The sequence below is a fragment of the Carettochelys insculpta genome, chromosome 5 (genome assembly GCF_033958435.1).
Source record: "Carettochelys insculpta isolate YL-2023 chromosome 5, ASM3395843v1, whole genome shotgun sequence".
Classification (NCBI taxonomy): domain Eukaryota; kingdom Metazoa; phylum Chordata; order Testudines; family Carettochelyidae; genus Carettochelys; species Carettochelys insculpta.
This window is the reverse complement of record NC_134141.1, coordinates 37042575-37068055: the sequence shown is the minus strand read 5'-3', so window position 1 is coordinate 37068055 and position 25481 is coordinate 37042575. Positions and strand designations below refer to the sequence as shown.

Genomic DNA, 25481 nt, shown 5'->3' with positions numbered 1-25481 from the left:
CTTTTTTCATGACTCTTGACTCTGATTTATGATACTTTTTGATTTGAAGCTGATTCAGACATGTAGTAACAGTCAATATTTATTTGTGAAAATCTTAATTAAAATTAATAAAAAACACTTTGGTTAAAAAATATCTCTCTCTTTCCCTGTTTTTATATTGACCTTATTTAAGATAACAAGGTCCTATTTTTCTGTTGTTCACTTTTGACAGCTAACCTACCAGCCTGCCCTCTGTGATAAATGAACCACCTTGTCTGAACTGAAATAATGTGTGTTACTGACTAAATTAGATCAGTCTATTTTATGAGCATCAAATGGGATAAAATGGATTAGGCGCATACTCTCACCTGTTGCCATTTGGTAGGGTACCAGGATGGTGGGCAATCAAAACGATTGCAGGCTTGCACTAGGGGGGGCTTGGGTTTATGGCACAGCTCATCTGCTGAAATAATCGTCTCATTTGACTCTTGTGAGAGGAGGTGAGAGCAGAAGACATTTCGAGTCTGCAGTCCAACTCCACAGGTGAGACTACAGGAGCTCCATTTCCCAATCTCCCACCTGAGGAGAAGTCAGAAAGAGGCAGCCTTGAGTGTACAATGAAAACAGCATCACACACTTTTTATCTCAATGATCTCTCTCCTGGAGAAGCTATGGCTGAATGGAAAACACTGATCACTTTCAGATTCGCCTATCTTGCCTTTCCCTTCCCCCAGCAGCCTGATGTCTGAATAAAGAACCTAAACAGTGTAACTGGTTGGTTACTGTTGTTTTGAAATGCAAATTCAAGTCACAAGCTCTTTGACTTCAAGTCTCTCAGCTGCCTATTGTCTCTGCCTCACAAAAAAGGTTATTGGCTGAAGCACTTGAGGCTAATGAGCCTCAAGATAAAATTGTGCTGACTGTGCCACGGACATCTGCCTTCTTGCTCTCTAGGGCTCACCACCACCCTGTCTTGCTGGGCCAGATCTTCTGATCTCCCCCAGACAAGACATGGAATTGGGGCTACCACCCTTTTGTAGAGCAATGCAGATACTAAATTCTCTGCTGGAATCCTCCGTTCTGCTCTGGGAGGATGCAATGCTAGGGCCTAGTACCCAGGAAACCAAACCCCGAATGAGATCAAATGCCCCAAATAAATCTACTTCTCTCTGTGTAAAAGTTTTGCACAGGGAGGGCTCATCAGGTAAGCTGCCTTCATCCATGAAAAGGAGATATGCACAGTTTTTGCCCCACCTCCCTCCTCGATAACAATTATTTACATTGAGCTTAATCAGAAACAAAGTATTTTCTATGAAGTGTAAAAAGAGTATTTAAGTGGTTGCAAATAAAAGCAGACAGATCAAAGTAAGTTACTAAATTAGAATGAAAAGAAAATGCATAGCTAATTCTAACTTTACTAGGAAACTTATCACATGAAGAGTCTTATCCTAATATCTGTTCACATATCAAGTAAGAGCTTCATACCAGAGCTGTTCTTTTACTTTGATTTGGGTCAGCAGCCTTTCAAAGTTCTTTGCTTCCTCTTAGAGTATGCTGGGCAGTTTCAAAAGCCAGCTGAAGACAAAGACCTGATAGCCTTCCATTGTTTAAACAGACTGTCCCCCAGGGGCAGGAATCTATTGTTTGGCATCCCCCTTTCCATTAGAAAAACACTGGATCAAAATGGAATCCAGTACAAGGTGTTGTGGTCACATGTCTCTCTAGCACCAGCTACCTTTTAGACTGGGGTGGGCAATAATTCTTGCTAGGGGGCCACTCGAAGACTTTGGCAAGTGGTAAAGAGCAGCACTTGTCTATGGAGGGAGTCTGGGATGAAGGTTGGGTGAAGGACAGGTTATGACTAGGGATGGAGGGTACAGAGGCTTTGGGTGGTGAGCTGGGGCTGGGGACTGGGGTGAAGGGTACAGGAGTGCGTATGGGTGCAGGAGAGGATTCTGGCACACATGAGGGGTGTTGGAGGGGGAGCAGGGTCTGGGAAGGAGTTGAGGTGCAGTGCCAGAGGCAGGCCTTGGCCAGGTGTTATTCTGCTGTGACAATATAGAGCTGGATCAAACTGAGCTCAGCAACCAAATGGAAACTATGGGAGTCTGAATCCTGAGCACATTAAAATTAAATGGAAAACTGCATTAATAAATGTACTTTACAGAACAACTCTGCATTGGCATGATGGACTAGTACCACCAATTCCTCTGGTTCTCTGACAAAAGCAGGCTCTATATTCGTTCTCTCTCTCTCTGTTATATGTGTATCAAACTGCTCAGGTTACAAGTAGAAAGATGCTCAGCAAAAGCTCCAAAAACCACAGTATGCTCTGGCAATAGAGCTACATCATTTGACTCCAGTAGAGAGTATACTTTGTCAGTAACAACAAAGATTCTACAGTTGGAAACTGGATGCACATATTTTCTGTGAAACTCAGCTCACCCTTTTCTAGCTGGTTTGGCTCTGCAGAGATAGTGACAAGAAACACTTATTTTTGTCAATAAGAGAAAAAACTCCTGTGCCCCTCCCTCCAAAGAGCAGCACCTGGGGCTGGGAGTACCAGGCGTGGGGCCTGAGGCTCATTAAAAGGCTGGCCTCTGAGCGGAGTAGAGGCCTCTGACTGGGGTCCTGTGAGCCAGAGCCGGACGACCTGGGCTAGCCTGCCAGGATGGTGAGAGCCACCAGCCAGCCACTCTGACCAACCCAGAGGGCCACAGGCAGGCCTGCCATTAGCCAGGTACCTGGACTTTCCCAGCCTACTGGGTCCCTTGGGCCTGCAGCGAGCCCATGCCCTGAGGACCCACCGCAGCTGGGGAGCCTGTCTGTGACCAGCACCCCGGGGACCCAGATAGGCAGAAGCTTGGAGTCCTGCCTGCCGCTTGCAATGCGGCATTGGACCTGCCGGAGCCCATGATCCTACCCGCATCCAGTACCCAAACAATGTGGAGATGCCCGACTGGCCAGACCTGCCAGCTGCCACGTATCCAGAGGAGACCCGCCTTCCTGAGCTCACCAAGCACTCTGAGTGGGACCAGATGCCAATGGAGATGAAGGTAGAAAGTGGCCTGGAGAATTCGCCACCTGAGCCCATGGTCGGGTGTTTTGGCCTGGATCCCCACTTACCAGCTCATGGTGAGAGCTGTTGCTAGGGCCCCGGGCTGGGATGCAGTGGAGTGGGAGGACCTGCCTCCCCCTTCCCCACCCTGGAGAGACAGCCCCTCACTTCTCCCAACCCCCCCTGCTGTTGGTGACTGCTGGTTTGCTGCGCCACCCTGAACCCAAGCTGGGTTCACTGACCGCTTGTTTGCCACACCACCCTGAACCCAGGCTGGGTTCACTGACCGCTTGTTTGCTGCCCGCCCTGTACCAGGGCCAGGACCCTCTGGTGAACTGTGGTTGCTGCCCCACCCTGAGCTATGGCCTAAGTCCGTACATTGTTTGCTGTCAGCCTTGTTAAAGAGGACAAGCCTCTGGGGAGACGGCCTTCGGCCCCGAGGTCAGCTGTACCCAGACTTGAGCAAGGTGCAGCGGCCCACACTACCAAGAGGGGTGCACTCCACTGGCCAAGACTGTTATACTAGCCAGCAGTTAGATTTCTGTGGAACAACTGTGACATCTGGCATTAAGGTCCAGTCACCCAAAGTGTGCTCGCCTTACAAATAAGAGGTCTTAAATCAGATATTCTATAAAGTTGTCAGTCAGAATTAATGTGGATATCAGCTACCCTATGTACCTGGAACATCTTAAACTGGGATATTTGAGTTGGGTGCTAAAAAGAAGGAAGGGATTTTCCTCCTCACAGAACTGTTTCAATACAGGATTCATTATCACAGTTGCCAAAATTACTTGTCTTCAAGAGTGTTAAGTAGCTTTTGCCTCTGGCAACTTGTTTTGTGCTAAATGGTTCTGATGGCAGTTCACATCCAAGTGGCTAATGTACCACTCTTCCTAGCTCTTGGCATCTATAAAAGAGGGTATCTGTTTCTTTAGATAAAGAATAAAGTCATTGTTCTATAGCAAGAAAACATTTGTCTTTCAGCATTTGAAATTTTGTGTTGCAAGTCTCACCTATTTCCTATCTATAACACTGGCTTGTTCAGTATTTTCCCTGTTGGCTCTAAATAGGAGAGTCTTGAAGGGGATCAAATTATTCCTCCACTTACACTTGTGAAACCCTGCTGCTGACATTAATGGAGTTTCATGGATATAAGTGAAAACAGAACAGGGATGTCTGAGGAACCAGGAAAAACTGAAAGAGTTAGATGTCTAATCGGTAGTATTTACAGCCTAAAAATAAAAAAGGACAAAGATCAGACAACATCATAGAAAATTATCAAAGAATGCTTGCTATAGATGCAGTTGGCAGCACTGCTATTATTACTAAAACTACCTTTATATAAGACTTCTCATTATAAGACTATCTTTCAGTTGTGTGTTTATAAAACTTTCCCAAAATTTTAATAATTTTTAATGTGTGTATAATTGTATAGATGTTTAAAATACTATTTTTCCACAGGACCTCTGCCTCATTCAGTGCACATAATGGAATTGTTCTGGGGATAAATCAGATTTGTGTGATGAAGACAACTTTTTATTTCTTGAAGTCCTGCTTCATTTGTTGTAGAAATTGGAAGAGGTGTCGTGAACAGGGTAGGAGAATTCAGGAAGAGAAAGTATGGTCTTGTGGTTAAGGCAGGTGAATGATGCCCAAAAGCAGGGGTGGTCAATCAGTTAGGGATAGAAGAGCCATGGCTAGGCTACACTGACAGAAATTACTTTTGAAAGAGATCTTCTGGCAAAACTTTTGTCAACATATCATGCCCACACATAAAAGCAGATTGAAAGAGCAATCCGCTCTGTCAACAGACAGCGGGCAGACTGCCCAGCTACTTTCTGGACAGAATGGCCAACTCAAAGCTCAGCAAACAGGGCTGCCCAGTGAACTGGAAGCCCTGTCTGTTGACAGAGGCCTCCCCCGCCCCCCGGCCCCTGGAGCATCCACACTTTAGAGGCGTTATTCCTCATTGTGGAAGTGCCAAGTTTTGTTGACAGACTATCGACAAAATGCATTTTGCGTGCAGACACTCCGCAAGTTTTGTCAACAAAACTCTCTAGTGCATACCTATCCATAGAATGCAAAGAGCCACAATAGCCATGTGGATAGTGTGTAAAGAGCCAGATATTGTATATTTATTTTTATCTATCTAACCCAAGCCCCGGCTCCAACTCAATGCCAGCAACTCACCAGAGCTGCCACAGCCCCAGAGCCACCGCCGTCACGCACTTCTCCCACCAAGGGCTGGGGCATACGTGTGGAGTGGCAGATGGCACTCCCAGTGCATGGATCTGAGGAGGAGCCACATTTAGCAGATCAAAGAGTTGCATGCAACTCGAGAGCTGTGGGTTGCCCACCCTACCCTAAAGAATTGAATTTATCCCCATCTCTGCCCCAGAGTTCTTACGTGATGCCAAATAACTCACTTAAACCAAATTTCTCACAGTTGGCCACAAATAGCATGTTCCTCATTCTTCTGTACCTGGCTTCAAACCATGGAGTCTGATTTGAGAAATGCTGAGCACTCACAGCAGCAAATTAAGTCAATGGGAGCTTTGCTCTGAACATATAAATGCTAAGTAATGCTACATATTCTTAAAAAAGCAGGTTCTAGGAGTCTCAAATTGGTCTTCCAAAATTAAGGGGTGCTTTTCACCTTAACATCAACATGACTCATTCCTCTTCTGTGAAATGTGGTTAACAGCTCCTCCTATTTATTTAACATGGGTGTTGTGAAAATCAATTCATATTTGCTCAAATACTATGGTGACAAACACCACAGTGAAGGCCATGAAAAAAATTAATAATTCTGTCTTCAGAATAAGCTTGATTAGCATACAGTAAACAAGATTTGGGTCCATCCACTGAACACTGGAGAAAAAGGACAACACTGAATAGTTGCTGATTAAATGAGCTTAACCTGCAACCAATGTCAGGCCTGGAGGGAGGAGAAAAGGATGGAGCCCTGGTTCAATTAGGGGCTGACTAGCAAGGAGGCAGGTGCCTGGTTCAGCAGTCTAAGGCCACAAACCGGAGCCTGTCTGCTCAGCAGTCACGGGAGCAAGTAACCCCAATATCTCTACCCCTCTGGGAAAAATCAGGGAATGTACTGAGAAGCCCCAACTAAGAGGAATCTGGGCTCTTGAAGCCAAGCCCTAAACTTAGGAACTTGGCTAGGTAATCGTTTGGAGTTCCTCAGCCAGAAGCACAAGGGCTGAGTGCCAGCATTCCCCTTTTGAATGAAGTGATTATTCCCCTCTAGTTGGCACTGGTGAGGTCACATCTGGCATAATGCAGCCTACTACAGAAAGGATGAGGTAAAGTTGGAGACAGTTCAGCAGGGGGCAATGAAAATCATGAAGAGACTGGGGCACATGATTTGAGAGCAGAGGCTGAGGAAACTGGATTTATTTAGTTTGCACAAGAGAAGAATGAGGGGAGATTTACAGGCAGCCTTCAACTCCATGAAGGTGGGGAGGCTCCACAGGGGATGGATCCAGGCTATTCTCAGTGGTGGTAGAGGAAAGAATGAGGAACAATGGTCTCAAGTTACACTGGAGATCTGGATCGGATATTAAGAAAACCCTACTTAAATAGCAGGATGGGGAAGCATTAGAGTGGGTTGCCTAGGAAGGAAGCAGAATCTCCATTCTTAGAGGTTTTCAAGGCCAGGCTTGACAAAGCTAGGGCCTAGTTGGGGCTGGTCCTGTTTGGAGAAGAGAGTTGGACTAGATGACCTCCTGAGGTCTCTTCCAACCTTCTAGGATGTTATGAGCATGCACTAAATGAAAGGAGGTTTATTTTCAAAGGTTCCTCTGGAACAGCAGAGTATGCAGATGACAATCAAAATAATACACCATGATTATTGCCATTGCTAGGTTGTGTGAAAAGTCTATGACAAAACCCAGGACCATCGCTAGGGGGGTGTAGAGCCTGGGGCAAGTTACCTGTATGACCCACCCCCCCAGTAACATTTTTATTGAGGTGCCACATGATGACTAGTCTGGTGTACAACAGTCATTTCAACAGGAACTAAACCATGTACTTTCACTTCCAATGTGAGATCAGTGCTGCTGCATGGCTTGAAGATGTGGTGCGCTGTCCAGAGCAAGATTAAGAAAATTCAGACATTTGTATGCCTTAGACATCTTCTCCAGCAAAAGTGGTATGACAGAATGCCAAATGAAACCTTGTGGACAAAAACAAACCAGAAGCCAATGGAGGTCCAGATCAAAAAGAGAGAACGGCGATGAGCAGGCCATATCCTGCTTACAGACTGAGAGGAACCTATCACGAGACAAGTATGAGAATGGAATCGAAAGGGAAAGAGGAAAAGGCGATGTTCCAAACGAACACGGTGACGAAGTTTCCTGGACAACGTAAAAGCAGCTGGCTTATCATGGGATCAATCAAGACTATAGCCAAGGACTTCAAGAGATGGAGAATGACTGTGGAGGCCCTATACTCCATGAGGAGCCCAAAGGATTAATCATGATCAAATCAATCAATCAGATTACAGTAAACTTCAAGGGCACTTGCTGGCTGTAGGTTCAATAGTGATAATGCCCATCTGTCTCACAAGAATGTTGTTATATTGTAGCTCTTTTTATAATTATAATTATATTGATATAATTTAAAAAACCTCACTGATCAGTGTTATACTGCTTATGTTCTGAATCCATCTTCTGGGATTTCCTTGCAGCAAACTCTGCTATCAGATCATGGCAATACAGCTTTGATGCTACCTCCCTCTCAACAAACAGAATGGCAAGTCCACCCAGCTTCTCTTGAGAGATAGTTGACTGTAGGCAGTGTTTCCTGTAAGCCGTGCACTTCTGCTGACACTCTGGAGTGCTTCAAATGCCTCCCAAGCTGATTAGCAGAGCACCTGCAGCTAGTTTCTGCTGATGGTGCATATTCACATAGGCCTCCGTGCACAGAAAAATTATTCTATGCATGGACAGAAAAGATCCACACAAGGATGGAAAAGATTATGGGAACACTGGCAATAGGTAGTTCTTAATTTTTAATTTGAATAAACTTTCCTCCCTGAAGCCACTCTGACTAGGATTGTCAGCAAAATCCTGTCTGCTATGGCTGCGGTTGGGAAGGCACCTTCAAGTGCTTTAAAAAACTGAAGGGCCTGAAAGGCTGTATTTGTTCTCTTTGGGATGAATTCTCATTGCATTCCAAGCTACTTTTCATTTGCCTCTGCTGGCCAGTGCTAGCCATGATATGCTGCCTGGGAACACAAGTGTGTTGTAGTGCAGAGTTGGGGCGCACTGGACCCTGGAGGAGCAGCAGAGTGCGGAGTGCAGGTGCTTGGGGGGTGAAGGTGCATTGGAAGAGCTGGGTGGTGTCATGTCTTGCCTACCTGAACTCCCACACCTTCTCTTCTTCTCTCCCTACAATCCCCTCTCCCCGTGCTCCACACCACTCTCCTTCTAATTTCTCTACTCATCAGACACCCATACTGGTCCCTGCTCAGCGATCAGTCACGTGCCTAATTCCCTCCCGCCCCACACGACAGATTACATTCTCATCAAAATCAAATTGTCAGCCTCCATGATTTACAAACCGTAGCACCGTATAGGCACCTGTTGTAAAACACCTTTTGTTGAATAGGGTCATGGCTGACGATTGTTAGTTATGTTAACTGATGGTGAGGTCACACCATCAATCAGTGAAATCTGTCTGTGTGAAAGGGAAGTAGCGACCTATGGGAAGATGGATGTTATGAAGTCTGAATCATTACAAGTTTCAGACAAATTAGTTGCACAGAAAAGCCATCCCTTTACGAAATCTGATTTATTTGACTAATCCTGGCTTTTTCCTGTTTTCCAAGTTGTTTGTGACAGACCATGATCCTCCCAAATGTACAGTGGTTGCTGACAGCACTAAGGTCCTAGATAAAGATATAGATCACAGTTTTAAATATACAGCAGCTAGGAAGTGATGACAGCTGCTAATGATTCATAGAAGGCAAAATGGACAAATCTAGTTTCATTGTCTAAATTGAGACAAAAAAACCTCTCGAGTTCTCAAAAAACTCTGGTGATAAGCATGCTAGTTTAGATAGGCAGAAATTCAAAAACGTGAAGTGCCTACTCCAAAGGCACTTGAAGCCAGTGTAATGGAGTCTTTTGGATCAGCCAGAAATGAAGAGCAGAAATGATGGAAAACCCAAAGTAGGTTTTAAAATATTGTTATGATCTAGGTGTTCTAAGAAAGGGACAAGTTGAAAGACGTATGCTTGTCATCTGGATAGTTTACCTTCAAGTAATGCCAAGAAAATGGAACAGCACATGGGAAAAGTTAAAGCCTTCTACACAAAGACCTCCGAGCCCAGTTACAAAAAAGCGAAAAATTGTTGCCATTTTAAGTGGTTAAAATCATGTGAAAATGATACAAGAGCACGTATTTCTAACATAAGTATTCTTCAGTTAGAAGTGGGTTTGTCCATAAGCCCCCCACTTCTTAATATTGTGTACCTACATACAGGGATGCTCCTTATTGTTCAGGGGCTGCATGGCAGCAGTGTATATTTACACATTACAGACTAGGCTTTTTCTTGTGCTCTATCAAACTATACATCCTTCTTAAACTATACATGTAAATTGGGATACTCTGCCAGAGAACATTTGTCAGTAGTATTTCAGGTGTCTTATGCTCCTCATTTTTTCCCTGAGACTGAGTTCCTTGGTTGGACTACATCTCCCAGCATGCACCACATTCTCCCCTTTTGCTAAGCCACTACAGTGCATCATTGGAGTCCCTTGCACCACAAAGAATCACGTAGCTTGGCTGGGGAACACAGACTGTAAAGGAAAATAACAATGAGATACTTGAACTGCAGTTTCCTGTGATGGTGTTTATAATTTTTTTTTAAATTTTTGGCAAAAATGTTCATTATTTTAGCCACAAACTGAACACTTGTGTATTAATGTGTTCATTTTTTGACAAAAACATTTTTCCAGAGAAAGCAAATACTTTTTGTGAAAAGGTATTTTACTGGACAAAGTTTTCCAGTGTGGGTGGAAAAAATTTGACCAGCCCCAGCAGAGGCCTTGAGTTCCAGTGAGAAGCAGGAACTGCCTAGTTCCAACTACATGGATCCAGTCTAACACACAATGTGGGTTTCCGGGTGGATGACACGAGAATTGCACTCAGAAAAGAGCCTATTACCACGACTGTGTCCTAGAGGGTATTGGATTGAGGAAGTTTTCACAGTTGCTGCTCACACTGTATTTGCTTTATAGATGGAATATGGATTGCAGCTTCCAAATCTGTTAATCCAACTGATGTCCCCCTGAGGGGGTTGCCATGAACGCCATCACTTTCCAGAATGGTCAAGCAAGCCACCACCTTTCCCTGGCACTAAATTAATGTAATCTGGAAAAAGTGAAAATCCATAGCACAACCCTACTCTCTATTTTAAAATGTTCACTTGGTAAAGGAAACCCTTTTTACTTATCATTAGGGTAGCCAGTAAAAATCTACCTGACTAAAGGCTGCAGGTACTAGAGAGTGAATGTGTATGAAAATATTCAGTTGGCTGGAGAGAAGTGTGAAAAACTCATTTCTTTGCCATAGGGGAAAAACACATTTTAGAACCTGCAATGAAATGTTTTTAAAATGAACAATGTACCATGTGTCAGATTGAATTGTTTGCAAGCTGCATGGAAAAAAAATGACACAGGGAGCCTTGACTTCATAACCTCAAAGATCAGTGTTCATCAACATGTGGTTTTATTCCACAATGTAACAAGACACTCATCGAGTCAAAGGGTTCTTTACTGAAAGGGAGTCAGAGAAAGAAGGAAAGAGAGGAGGTGTTACTGCAACAAATGAACAAAGAGTAGATTCATGAATGAAACAATGTGGGGAAAAAATGGTCTATGAATTGAAGTAACTCCCTGTCTGATCTCACTTCAGCAACCAGCATTGCTGCTTAAATGGCAGATGAACGCAACTCTGCGTCAGTAACCTTGCTTGGCAGCAGTACAGAGATAATATTTGGACTAGGATGAACGATTCTTGAACCATTTCCCTAGTGGACCAGGCACAGTCTCTCTCTCTCTCTCAACATACAGCTCTTTTTTGCACATTTATTTGATTACAAAAATATATTTACAGCACGGCGGCCTCTGCTTGTATTTGAGCTTCCATCTGGATGCTCCTTTTGCAACACACTGGGAGTGATGCAGTTTGTTCAAAACCATGTCATAATGCATGTTTTCTCTTTAATTACCCCTTTGAACTAGTGCCACCATACCCTGACTAGTACTGTGTTTAGTAATCAATTCAGCCTTGTGGAACAGAAATTGATTTTCCTCACCCTGGCACGCAGCGATCCAAACATATCCACACGCATAGAGCCAGACTACAGTCTCAGTTACACCGCTATAAATCTGGAACAAACTGATGAAGTCAACAGATATATAGCGTTGTAAATGAGATCAGAATCCTGCTCAGAGGGTGTGGAAGCAACAGTTTTAATGATAGCCAGAAGTATCATTATGAACATGAGTAGACTTATGTCGAGGGACTTCTACCATATAGCTTAAAATTAGCATATTAGGCCTTGCCCCCACACAACATTTGCACTGCTTTACATATATAGGTTTGACCCAAAAATGTGTGGGTGAAGTTGCACTTGTATAGAAGTGCTTTTTCCCACATGGGAAGGAGAAGCAGCTATCCTGGTATAAGGTACCTTTGTACCAGAGTAACTACGGTAACCCCAGAGGTTGAACAGTAAGCTATTTCGTATCCAGCACTCTGTTATCTGGAATGCTCAAATAACTGGTGTTTTAACCACAAGGAAATTTTAGTTACATTTTCCATAAGTACAGTCCAGTGAGAGTAGATACAAATAAATACAGCAAATATCGTATAAGTTTACAGTGTACAACACTGTTGTTGGTAAATAAAGTACTCTGCATACATTTTTGTTTGTTTCTCAATATCTAACCTTGTATTTCCTTATTGTGTTGCACTGCTAGGGACACCTCTCTATTACTCAGAATATTTGAATATCTGGCAACTTCCCGGTCCTGGGGCTGCCAGATATGAAAGAGTTTACTGTACTAATTATTTCAGTAAAAAAACATATCCCTATTCAACTGATATCAGTCCAAGATTTGTGTGCAGTCTAGGGGGATGTGAGATAATTTTGTCAGCAGAATGAGATGCGGGGAGAGTTCCAGAGTGGAACACAAATTTAGATGTGTACTCTTGCAAGCCTGTGACACTAAAAGTCAATTTGTGCCAAGAAAACTGCAGCATAGACCAGAATGGTTCAATATTGGATGGTTCATGTATTGCAATAAAATATAAAGCCCTTCAACTCTGTGGATTGGCTCAAATATTTTTCAAGGGTGTTAATAACTGAAACTTGTTAACATCTGGTGCTGTTCAGTGGTCTGCATGAAGTCCTGCTCCTACAGGCAACAGTGCACAAGATGCTTTAACGGAGTTGTGATTGGAAGGTAACACGACACCATTATACCTGACTTCATGTTAGGTATCTCAGTGGTATACTGCTACACTTTTTTTTAAAATTAATACAGTGGGTTCACAGTAAAATAAGCCAACTGGAAGATCTTGCAAGGTATTCTGCAGGACAACGAAATAAATGTGGAATTAACCAAGTCCATTGCTGTGCAACCAACTGGAATTATTTTTAGCTTAAATGTAAAAACTCCTGCTTAGAAGCACAGCTGGGAAATCATTCCTTTAGTAGTCAAAAATGTGAATTCTGACTACTGAGGCATTTAAGGGGGTAGATGGAAACAGAGTGAATCAAGGTAGCTCCAACACCACCAGGAAAAGGCAAATGAGGAGAAATTTTTCTCTACATGGTTCACACAGACTCTACCACCGTGCAAGCACAAATTCATCACAAACTATTTGATAAACAAAAATAGCAGACTTTGACCAAATTATACTCCCATTTGGGAATGTATTAGCATGGATGTCATTGCCAAGTTTGTGACCATGAGACCTGCGCGGAGAAAAGCATCTAAAAAATTATCTGTTTCTCTGAATAAGAAGGGTGACCTGATGTCCTTAGAAGTCAGAAGAAAATATGTAATGTTCAGAAGTCACTTTCAAAAATTGTTTAAAGATGTGCTCTAACACATCACAGACACATTGAACTATGAACTGAATATGAGATGAACTGAAGGAGAACATCCATGGATTAAAAACTTATATTATTATAGAACCAAAATGGCTGAGGAAAAGATGACCATTTATCTAGAGGAGTTGGATTGAGGAAAAAAATTGCAAGGGACTATCTAAAGCTTGTATTCATATAGGCAATTTGGAAGTTGTTGCATTATTGATGTGTAACCATGACACTCTGCTTGGAATCTTTGTGGTGGAAATGAAGTTGCTGTTGGGGCATGGATTGGGCTTGCATCCTGGGAATGTTACAGAATAAGATGTACCAGTACACATTTGATATTGAATCAGAACTGGTGGGTACAAAGCTAATAACATATCCAAGGATAGCTGGAACGATAAATTTGAAAAATGAGCAGCTTTGGGCATGAAGTTGCTTGGTATATTTTGGATGGTACCCTTGAAAGCAGAAAGGTTGACAATTATTGCAGAGGTTATAGAAAATGTAAATGGTTCTCCAGGTCACAGGTTTATAGATCTTAAGTTCAAAAGGGATCACTAGGATGACTTAGTTTGATCTCCTGCAAAGCAAATACAATAGATACTCCCCAAATGACTTCTGCACCATGTGCAGACCTTCTGGTTGAACTAGAGCAGGCGTTGGCAATAAGTGCAGTTCATCAGGATTAGCTCCTGGCAAGCTGTCGGCACTTTGTGTACCTGTGCTTCTACACGTATTGCTGTTCATAGCTCCCAGTGGCCAGGAATGCTTATCTGTAGCCTACAGGAGCTGAAAGCAAACACGCAGGTAAATAAAGCACCAGTGGTCCAGTGAACTGGGTCCAACCCGCAAGCCACTCATTGCCTATCTCTGAGCTAGAGCACGTTTTAGAAGACAGCCGATCTTGACTTCAAATGCGCCAAATAGGCACTGTAACTAGGGTGCTGCTGCACCCGCTGGTTTCCAGTGGTTTCCATTATATATGGGATTTACAGTTGGGTTCAATAGCACTCAGCACCCCCACTATACAAGTTGCTCAAGTATGCCTGGTGCACCACATCCCTTGGTATGTTGTCTCAGTGGTTAAGTACCATCTGCATCTATGAGGCAGTGATAGACAGACAGACAGTGAAGATACACGTCAGGCTATGACCGGTGTAACTTGAGTTTCTTCTGGGCAATGGCTGTGATAAGAATCAGAATTGATATTTCCTGCCAGTGGCACTGTATTTTAGTATCAATATATCAATGTTAACATAAAATCACAAGTCATGGCGGTTTTCTAAGAAACTGACTGAGAGCCTTCAGTTCAGCCCAGGTGTGTAGGATGGTTTGCCCTTCCCCACATGTTGAGGGACCTGTGTATGGGTCAGAGGAAGTATCTCAGGGTTTGAGTCTCAGTAAACACTTAAGTCATTTCAGTGTCTAGGTGGAATTCACTGACAGCAGGTTTTACCCACAAATAATCTGATGCCTCCTCTTCCCCAAACAAGAAAAATAAGTCAATTCTTTTTTCTTGTATATAGCTTGAATTGAATGGGGAAATGTGAACAAAATAGGGAGAAAATACAGCATCCAGCAGACAAAAAACAACTTTCAAAATGTGTTTGTCACACAAAAATAGAACAGCAGCAGCAGAGGTAAAGAGAAAGAAAGAAGGCAGTGGCTGTGCATTGAGAAGGTGCCCTGCCTGGTTTATGGTGCCTTGATGCTTCAGCCACATGGGGCCAAAAATTTACTCTTACAGTCTCTTGTCTGTTCTTATTAGAACTGTAGGCTTGAGAAAGAGGAGATAGGGACAGGTGGGAAGGAAAACCTCATGTTATTCCTGGAGCTATGTGCTTTTCTTCACTGTTTATCTCTTCTGTACCATTCAGCTGTTCTTCGTTGCACAGGAATAAAAGTTTAGTTTTGAAAGTATGTGAGAACAAAGCAGCAGAAATTGCCTGGAATTTCCTTCTTTTTCAGGCATCTGGCTTTCATTGCTTTGCTTCTCTCCCCTCCTCCACACACATTCACCAAATCTTTTCAACACACATTGACCAAGCTATCGAGTAGTTATAATTAAGAACACAGCCACGGCACACTCTGTCTTCCTTAGGGCTCACTGGCTTATCATGAGCTGTTCATGCCACTGCAATCGTAAGGGTAATTATACCTGATTAGATGATTATTGGCTTTGTATTTTGGGCAGGAGAAGGAAACATTTTTAGACATGGATCAATTTTCCTGTTAAAAAGAGTGAGGCCATCCGTGGAAATTACTTCTTCAGAGTATTTTTAGAACAATTTGAAATACAAACATAGCAAGCAAAAGAAATGTGTGTGTCTCTCTCAGAGAATTGCTCTCCCAGTGGAGTTGGGGAGGGAATTTTTAATTGATAAGCCATTATGAGTTGGCTACTGGGGAGAGCTACTCTATCTTGCAGCTTTAGTTGGAAACTAGATTTTCAGTGACACAAGATCAGTGACTGGATATCTCTCCATTTCTGTGAAGCTCACACCAAACTTGTGTGAACTTAGAAATAACACATAAGGATACCTAAGTGTAAGGACATGCCATTCTATTCTATTAATTTCTAACATGCAGGAAACCACAGTCTGAAAGCACCAAGTTCAAAAACTTAGCCAATGTCCTCTGCACTCCACGGTTCCCTGTTTCGATAGCTATTATTAATGGGGAGGTTTTATTTAGTTACATCCAAAAGAAAAATCATTGGCCTTCTCTTCTGCCACTTCTTTAAAGGAAAAAACTTCCTCAAAACACAATAAAAATGACAGAACATTAGCTGCTTTGAGATTTGAACAAGGAAACAAATCCAGCCAAGTTCTGTGTGAAGCTTCTCTGAAAATCTTCTGTCTTATGCAAAAGCATAACTATATGCAGATACCATACAGCTGTGAATTTTTGAAAACTCAGGTTTTGTGGTTTGGTTTTGATTTCTCACCAAGATATACACACACTGTAAATGTTCTAAAACAGAAGGCCAGATTTACAAAGTTCTTTAATAACCTAAAAAAATCAGGTACATACCTAGCAGCATTTACAAAGCTGCATAAAGCAGGGCAGATGCCTAATTTCACTGTGATTTAGGGGCCTAACTCACTTACTGTTTCTCATAAATTCTACAAGTCTGCCATCCTTCAACCTACTCCCTTTTATCCTTACCAGGAAGTGACTGACTTAGGGGAAGAAAGGCTTTTTGCACATTGAAGATTACTTCTCCTTGTGCTATTACAAATGCCCAAGAAAAATGATAGAATAAAAAGTGATGGAATAACAAATAAAATGAAAGCCCTCCTTTTCAATTCCTCCTGTGTTAAGTAATTTTCTGTTTTGAAAGGGTCTTCTTAAAGAAATTACCCATCATTAAAATCTTTAGCACTCCATTCTCCACTGTCCTTGCGCTTACAGTATGTAACAAATAAAGCTGGTTGTTGCCAAGGTAAAGCTTGTTTTTGAGCTTTATGCCTGGCTGGGATAACCGTTTGAGAAGCTATAGAGATTGACACCAGTAACCCGAGAATATCTGTAGCAGAGGTAAAGCCTTTAAGCCTACAAATGTTCTCACTCTTAAACCAACAGGAAGTTCTTAAAGTGGATTAGACTCAAAATGTAACCCTGTTTTGTCTCTTTACTGGCTGAATCTCCACTGAAGCACTTTCTCCTCCCTGTAGGGATGGAATTCTTATTTTATAGGGTAGGGATTCTTCCCAGTTTTCCCTAGTATTCCTAGTAGTTCCCACCCCATTTCCTATGTCCAGTGGACTTCCTCTTCACAACAGACACTACTACAGGTGTCACTTGCATGGCACAAGGATAGTAGGACATTATTTAATGTAGATTTTGTTTCTTTTAATGTAGTTTAGAAGCTGTGAACAAGAAGGAAGAGCCAGCACCCCCAGACCAGCCAGATCTGCCCACAATTCATCAGCATGAGCACTGTGAATCATTGTGGATTTTATATTGGGAACCTCTGTCATGGGGCCCTCAATGCATTAAAGGTGAAATCCTGTTCCCAGTGAGGGCCATAGGAAAACACCTGCTGACTTCTATGGGGCCATGATTTCACTCTAGATTTCCACTAGAAATGGATCCTAGATCAAGAGGGGATCAATATTGGAATTTCAAGAAATCATGTATAAGGGAGGATTTCACGTAGAAAGGGAAGCTGTTCCAAACCCATCTGATATGATAGATTAATACCCACCCACCAGCTGGAAGTCTTTCTGGTGGGTCAGATCATCAGTACATCTGGACCAGTACCGTAATCTATTATGATACCACAAAAAAGAACACAAAAAAGGGGACTAACTGTAGATGAGCACCTCAAAATGAAGATTACTTGTCTATTTCATACTCCTGGCTATTTTACAAAAAAGGGGAGTGCTTTTCACCTGCATAACCAGCTGCTATCTACATGAGAGGAGACTCAGACTCTGCTGGCCTAGGCCATGCTCCAGGCCTCTCCATGGTTTTCTTGATATGTGGTTTAGCTATTCTCAATCTCTCACTCTGTTTAAAACATAAATTCACCAGAAGTGAATTCTGTCTCCATTAAGATACAAATAAGTGGCTGATATCAATAGACAGATAAACTATGACTGCTAAGCATTTATATAATGCTTTCCATCACCACAGTGCTGAATCGTTAGCAAACATGATGTTTATATAGTGAGACATGCAAGCTGTATAATTGAACATAACTACTTGAGAGTGCATTGCCCTGCTTATAAAACAGTTCTTTCAACATTCTGGAGAAGGAGTTCAACCCATTTAGCTCTCACTATTGCACAACACCGAAACTTCATCAGCCAACCAATTTATTCTCTCCCCCCAACTATCTTAATTATTCTTGGACACTGGCCACACTTCATTTGTAATTCTAATCTCACAGTGCACACTAAACCTACTGATAAACTGGCATCATCACAGATCCTTGAGTATAATACTCACACATATTATTGAAGGTGAAGGTAATTCTGGTGCACCCCAGTGCAGTGCACCAATAAGAGACTGGCCATTTGGGGGCAAGGCTTTGGATGCTGTGGGAATCCTGTACTGCACAGCCACAGCGTACACAGGCTCCAGCCCTGATGCTCGGGTGACAGGCAGCACTATCCCCACTGCCCCGGGGATCTGGCAACTGGGCAGCATGATCCCCTCTGCCCTGCCCAGCCCCACAGTTCCAGCAGCTGGGCAGCACTCTCAGCCCCAAGCTCCACCGCTATACCCCGAAACCTTTGCTCTGAGCCCCCCACCCCATGACCTTCCTCCTGCACCCACCACACACTGTTCTCAGCCTTCCACCCTTGCCTTGACTGTTGCATCTCCCCCCGCCCACCCCGACACCCTGAGCCACACCTCACACCAACCCCCTGCCATGGACAACTGCTGAAGGCAAGGTGGATTGTGAGGAAGGAGGGAGGCCAAGGTGGGTGACTTCAAAAGCTTCAGGTTAGTTTGCGTAAATTCAGATGAACAATCAAACATCTAAATATTTAGCAGACTTGAATGTCTGAGCCTTCTTAGATCTGCTCCTCCGTTTTAGCCCTGCTCTGTAACACAAAGCAAAATAATACTGTAAACTGAAGAGGTTATAATACATTACATAACAAAAGTGTGTGTGTGTGGTGGTGGGGGGAGAGTAAGTAACATTAAGTTTATGTTCTGGCTTATTTACAATTATTTTTCTCATATTGCTGATATAGTGTAAATAGCTTACACTAGGATCACCTCATGCTAATATATTTGGTATGATTATCCTACGGTATCTTCAAATCCCATTGAAAAAAATTTCAAGTAAAGCTCATGATCTTGAGGTTTCAATCACCATGGTACAGAGCTAATCATTTTTAAAGCCAGGAGGGACCATTAGGTCATCTACTCTAACCTCTTGTAAAACAAAGGCCACAGACTGTCGTATAGTTAAATTCTCTCTCTTCACTTTACAAATATTTAAAAGAATCATGTGGGATTGAAACAAAGCATTTGTTTAGCCCGGTTCACTGAATTTATGAGGTGCAATTGGACGAAAAACCTCATGCTGTTCTCAGTTATACTCATATACACATAGAATTCCACTGAAGTCTAGGTTCATACCAGTAAATCGGTCTCCAAATTTCCAAGTTTCACAGACATTTAAAACAGTTTTAAGTGGGAGTTTGGGACATTGCAAATTAGTTTCAAGCAGCAAATACCAATAACTTATTCCTCTCCTACATGCACAGGAAAATGTGCTGCTGAAGGTAACGAGATAAGCAGCCTACCTTGGGGGGCAGAGTTCCAGATTACAGGCTTTCAGTAGCTGTGGAGGACGGCGGCTGGTCACACACAGAGTTTCGTCTGCAATCTCTCTGGTTTGCTTGTTCAAGCAAGTCACAACAGCCTCCTGGACACCTGCATACAACATTCCAGTCAGGACTTAAGGCACAGAACCTACAAGACTATGAAGTGTAGACAGGCACTGCAGGGGTCCTATTAAGTTGCTGTGGAAGAGTCCAGGGCTAATTCTGGGAGAAGAGGGATGCAGAAGCCATTTGGCATTGGCCTCAAGCTCAAACGAAGCCTCAAATTTAGACACTTTAATTTTTCGCATTTAATAAATTTAGACAAGTTAATTTTTCACATTTAATAAGTTTTACAACTTGTTTTTATGCATATCCTTCAATAATCAGTGTATGGGCACAGAAAAAGACTAAAAAAAATTTGTTAAATAAAAATATTCAAATTACGTTTCAGGATTGTTATTTTTAATTTTGTTTTCATGTGTCGACATTTTTTATTTTTATTATGGTGAGGGGCCTCAAAAACTGGAAGTGGCCCTGGCCTCTCTGGACCTCTGAGAGAGCCGGGGAGCCTCAGCACATCAGAAAATCATAGGTATGTACCATGGCAGTTTGATATTCAGCATGATCAATGGAGCCAATTCAGACATTGCTGCCAAACCTGCAGCTGGGGGCACAGGAAGGCAGAGGGGCTCCCACCACAATGAGCATGCTGACATGATAAATTTGCGGTTTTGCTGCTCAGTCTTTACAGCCATGTGGCATACAGTGTGAAGTATCCCATACTGACTGGTAGCACTATGAGGACACTAAGTTGAACACTTAACGAATAGGACCGTCTCTCCTGGCATGTTGGCCTTGAGGGACGGGGATGAATCACAGGCCTCAAGTCCCTTTGGTTTTAACAGGAAACCTCTACATATACTTCCTACAACTCTCCAGAAACAAGCAAGCCTTTTGCCACAATCACCATTGCTTCCTCTTTCCCCCTCTTCCCTGCCTACCTGAAGGCAGTATGACAAGAAGGCTCAATTGGCCTAATTTTGTAGGCACGGTCCCAAAATTCAGGGGTTTCTCTTACATAGGCACCTATTTCCCTCCGCCCATCATGATTTTACACACTTGCTATCTGGTCACAGTACGTGATGTTCCAATTAAATACTTATAAAGGAGACCCCTATTTTGTAAATGGGACATTTAGGACTTGTCTACACTACCTCCCTACCTTGAAGGGAGGATGGTAAGTAGCGCATTGGGAGTTTATTAATGAAGTGCTGCGGTGCATATGCAGCACTTCATTAAGTAAATCCCCTCACCTCGGGGCAACTGAGAAGTGCTGGCTTGCGTCTAGCCACGGCTCACCCGCTTGTACTTCGAAGTGCCTGGAGTCCTTTGAAGTCCCTTTACTCCTCAAAATTTTGAGGAGTAAAGGGACTTCGAAGTATCCCAGGCACTTTGAAGTATCAGCGGGTGAGCCGTGGCTAAATGTGAGCCGGCACTTCGAAGTTAAACACTTCAAAGTTGCCCTGGGAGGCGGGGGATTTGCCTAATGAAGTGCTGCATATGCACCGCAGCACTTCATTAATTAACTCCCAATGCCCTACTTACCATCCTCCCTTCAAAGTAGGTCAAGAGGTACTGAAGCTGCTAGACAAAAACAGCAGACATTGACTTGAGATGCAAAAATGTACATCCGAAAATCTGAAGGCGTTTCCCATCACATGTGTAGTCCAGACCTACCTCTAGCCTAGTGATGGGCAACCACAACTAGCCAGTGCCCCTTCTCTCTGTTAGCCTCATGACTGGCAGTGGTGAGAAGCCTGCAGCCTGTTGCCCACTGTGATTCCACCTGTGGCCTGTGCCTACCCTCTCTTCCCCCTGTCCCACACCTCGAACAGTGGGGCACTGGATCCCCACACTTCTTATTCCTTCCCCTCCCTCCCAGCACTTTTGGGCACTATGCTCCATCCCCACTTCTTCCTCTTCCTCCTAGAACTAGAATGAGGAGGGGGAGAAATAGGAAGTGCAGGTCTCCAGTGCCTCAGTGCATGTGAGGCACAGGGGGGTGGGATAGGTGGGGTGCACAGGCTAGCGTGGAACCCCAGCGGGCCACATAGATCTGTGGGCCACAGGTTGCCCACCACTGCTGTACCTTGTTGTAAGAGAGCTCAGTAAAATGCATTGGTTTCATCTGATAGGAAGTAACACAATCTGTTTTCTTCGAATTTCAACCTTATTGATTGACAGCCCCTTCTCACCTTGATCATTGCTTTCACATAACATACTGTGTAAGGTTAAGTCTGTACAAGAGACCACCCCCCGATACTGCCCTATATCCTGAGCACAGTGCTGCTTCACTTGGATTGAACAACCTTTTCTGCTATGCAGCGAATATTTGTAAGACCTTTGAATGATGAAGACAGCATTCACTTTAGAACATATGATAATGCATTCAGCCTAAAGTGACCTGGTTAGACAGTTATTGAATGTTTAGAGATAGGCAACATGTAGGCAATTTCTTTGGTTTCTCTCATACAAATAAATCACTGACATTTATATTAATCTCTCAATAAGCTATTGTTTTATTTTTAAAAATTAAACACGAACATCTTTGTAGGTTATTATAAGGCTAATTATGTCAATGAAGGGTGAAGTGTTTGAAATTTACTATTAAACATCCCTTGCCCATGGGGCGGAATGCTAACAGCAGAGTGTTCATTTGCATTTGGCTAAAACCAGGCCACTGCAAATCTAAAATCATGTCAAAAATCAAAATATTTTGCATGAACTGCAGGCACAGTAACTGTCATTTTCAATTACTGTTGACTGGCAATGCCAAAAGAAAATTTAAATTAATATTCTAACATATGCACTATCATAACAGATGTACCCCAATATTCAAGATATGCTGCATGCACTTTCAGAACTGATGAGCTTCAAATAACTAGTCAGCACAGGAACAGACTCAGGTATTACAGACTGTTTGTATGTGCCACCTAAACTGCCTACAAGCTGGCAACATTATAACGATTTTGTAAGTTGCACCTTACAACTTTTAGGGTTAAACTCCTCCCCTGCTACACAGATACCTATTGTTGAAGCAGGGACATAAGAAGCCAAAATGCAATGTGCAAATTGTGGTGCTCATGATGTGGATAAGTTATACCATCTGGCCATAGGGCACAAACTTGAACTGGCATTTTTCCACTCCTAATATCATAGGATAGACCCAGAGCGACAGTGGTCACGATTATTTAAGCAAGGAACATGGTTAGCACTCAGTACAGCAGACATGATTCTGCCAGCACCACCAAGTGGAAACAGTGAATACATGTCACCACAGTTTGTTGGCTCTGGTTCTTACATTTTGCCCACCCTGTACATGTCTGGCTCCTAGCCTGCCTGCATTGTGCTGCAAGAGGGAAGATTTGGTCTTGGGAAACAGAAGCAAACCCTAATTCACTTTATATTTCTAATGAAAATGAAGAGTTCCCCAAGATATGCACTGCAAATTAGATTTTTATTTTTTTTTAAATCATTATGGCTATGTCTACACTACAGCAACCAGTCAACAGAAGTTTCTGTTGTAAGAGCTGTTCTGGCAAAACTTCTGTCAACAGATCAAGTCCACACACACAAGTGGATTGAAAAAGTGATCCACTCCAGACTGCATGACTGCTCTCTCGACAGAACAGTCAGCCAGAAGCTCAGCAAACGTTTGCCCGGTGACCCAGAAGCCCTGTCAACAGAGGGTCTCCCAGAGCGTCTCCATGGCTATTTTGTCGACTGAAACTGTTGACAAACGGTATTGTTGCTCATCAGGAAAAGGCAGAATGCTGTTGGCTGAAGTGTCGAGTTTTGTCAACGAAATACATTTTGTGTGTAGACATGCTGTGAGTTTTGACTTCAAAGCCCCAGTTTTGTCGACAAAACTCTCTAGTGTAGATATAGTCTGTGTGTGAAAAGCCGATTTCTCCCTATAAATGTTACGCTCCCAATTCACGGCTATGATCCTACTCATTTGATATACTACAGTAGCACAGGAATACCATGGTGGCTCCAATCACTGCCTTCCATCTTGTCTGCCAGCATAAGTGTGGAAAATGGGGTGGTGGCTAAAGAGCCCTGGAGTTCATCTCATTCCTGGCTACCAAACTGGCTCCTGAAGGCCACAGTCATAGGACATACACTGCAGTAACTGGTGCCAGGAACTAAACAGTATTCAGGCTTTCCCTGGCATCAGTGGAACATAAGGGGGCTAAAACAACATATCCTTTCCCACCCTTCCTCACACTCTTAAAGAGCATCTCAGCAGGCTAAAATAATCTGTCCCTATATTTTTGAAAGGCCAATGCATGTAACTGAAGACACATTTTAAATCAACATAAGAATCACTTATGTCCTCCAAAACAAAAAAACAGTCAAGTAGCACTTTAAGGACTAACAAAATAATTTATTAGGTGATGAGCTTTCGTGGGACAGACCCACTTCTTCACACCAGAGCCATACCAGAACAGACTCAATATGGCTATAGTCTGAAGAAGTGGGTCTGTCCCACGAAAGCTCATCACCTAATAAATTATTTTGTTTGTCTTTAAAGTGCTCCTTGACTGCTTTTCTGTTTTGATAGTATATAGACTAGCACAGCTCCCTCACTGTTATGTCCTCCAGCAATTCTCTTCAATTACCTGTCAGAAATGGCTGCAGGAAAGTACTAACAAAAATTAAGAAAAGGCTGCTACTTCCACTTTCCAGAGGACGCTTGAGGTTCACTCCTCTGTCCGCTAACATCTACACATTATTTATGGCACAGAATTGCACCAAAGTGAAGCTCTCCTGCTTCAAATTTTTCTCGTTCAAAGTACCTATCACAGTTCATGAAAGGGAAATAAAAACATAACAAGGGGAGAAGGAGGGACACAAATCTATGATGTTGAAGTTCACATTCAATATACCAGCAAATGGGATTTTCTGTGTTTATATCTACCAGAATAACGTAATTGTTATATGATATTTGATGACAGCTTTGGGAAATGCAGCCACTAACTGCAGACGAAACTACTAACTAGTTCCTTCTGGTTGCTACCTCTCTGAGGCGAAAGGTTACTTCTATGTCTATCCTATTTCATCTCCTGAGAGTACAAAACCAATAAAATTATCTTGACCTGTCATGCAACTGTAGCAACTGTTGACCAGAAAATTAAATATATAAGAAATCTTCCAGATATCCATTTTTCTGATAATCAAAAGATATTAAATTGGTATAAGGAAATTGTTTCCATCATGATAATTTATGTATGCTCTGTGTGAAAATGTAGGCATATTATATCCTCACTGTATGTACTGAAATCTTTTTTTTTTTAGTTCAAGAAGATATTACATGTGCTATTCAAGATTCTGGGTTCAAAGTACAAGCTTTACAAATCATTACTGGCAAGTCAGATGAAAAATACAGTTGTCGCTACTAAAAAGTCAGCATTTGCCATCAGTCAACATCCACTGGTATTAGTTTACCTCATAAGCAGAGGAGAAGATAATGGCGGTAACTGTTGGAGAATTGTATATTAACCACAATCGAATGCCAAGTATTGTAGCCAGCAATATATAATCACTTTGAGAGATGCTTTGCATCCTTTTTGATCTTCTGGAACCTTTTTCTATCATATTTGACTGTTGGAGGACCAATATTTAGCCAACTATTAAACTTCAACACACTACTGACCCTTTTCCAATTCTGCAATATCATTACTATTTAATAAAGAAAATTGATTCTTTTGGCCAGACTATTTATCTGCATTCTTTTGTAAACAGCTAGAAAATTGCCTTTAAAAGAGCAGCAGCTGGAAAAGCCTACGGTTTTAAACAATTGCGATGGGAATGTTTTCCACAATCAACTGGATAGTATAAGATAGTATAAACCCAAATTAAAAGAATACAGTGTGGTAATAAATATCATTATATGTCTAACATGTGACCTTCAACAACCTTTAGACTCTCCCAGTGCCAAGGCTGTTAAACTTTAGACAAT

The 25481-nt window shown here is 42.5% G+C and overlaps 1 protein-coding gene across 32 annotated transcripts in view; it reads right to left on the bottom strand.

Moving 5' to 3' along the window:
• ADAMTSL1 (ADAMTS like 1) overlaps positions 1–25481 on the bottom strand; it is a 627217-nt gene that overhangs the window by 85721 nt on the left and 516015 nt on the right. For all 32 annotated transcript variants that reach the window (XM_074994936.1, XM_074994935.1, XM_074994939.1 and 29 more), the window contains 2 exons: positions 19436–19565; positions 348–558 (listed from right to left, as the gene is read on the bottom strand). In XM_074994936.1, the coding sequence (XP_074851037.1) occupies positions 348–558; positions 19436–19565 (341 nt within the window). The remainder of the gene's footprint in view (positions 1–347; positions 559–19435; positions 19566–25481) is intronic.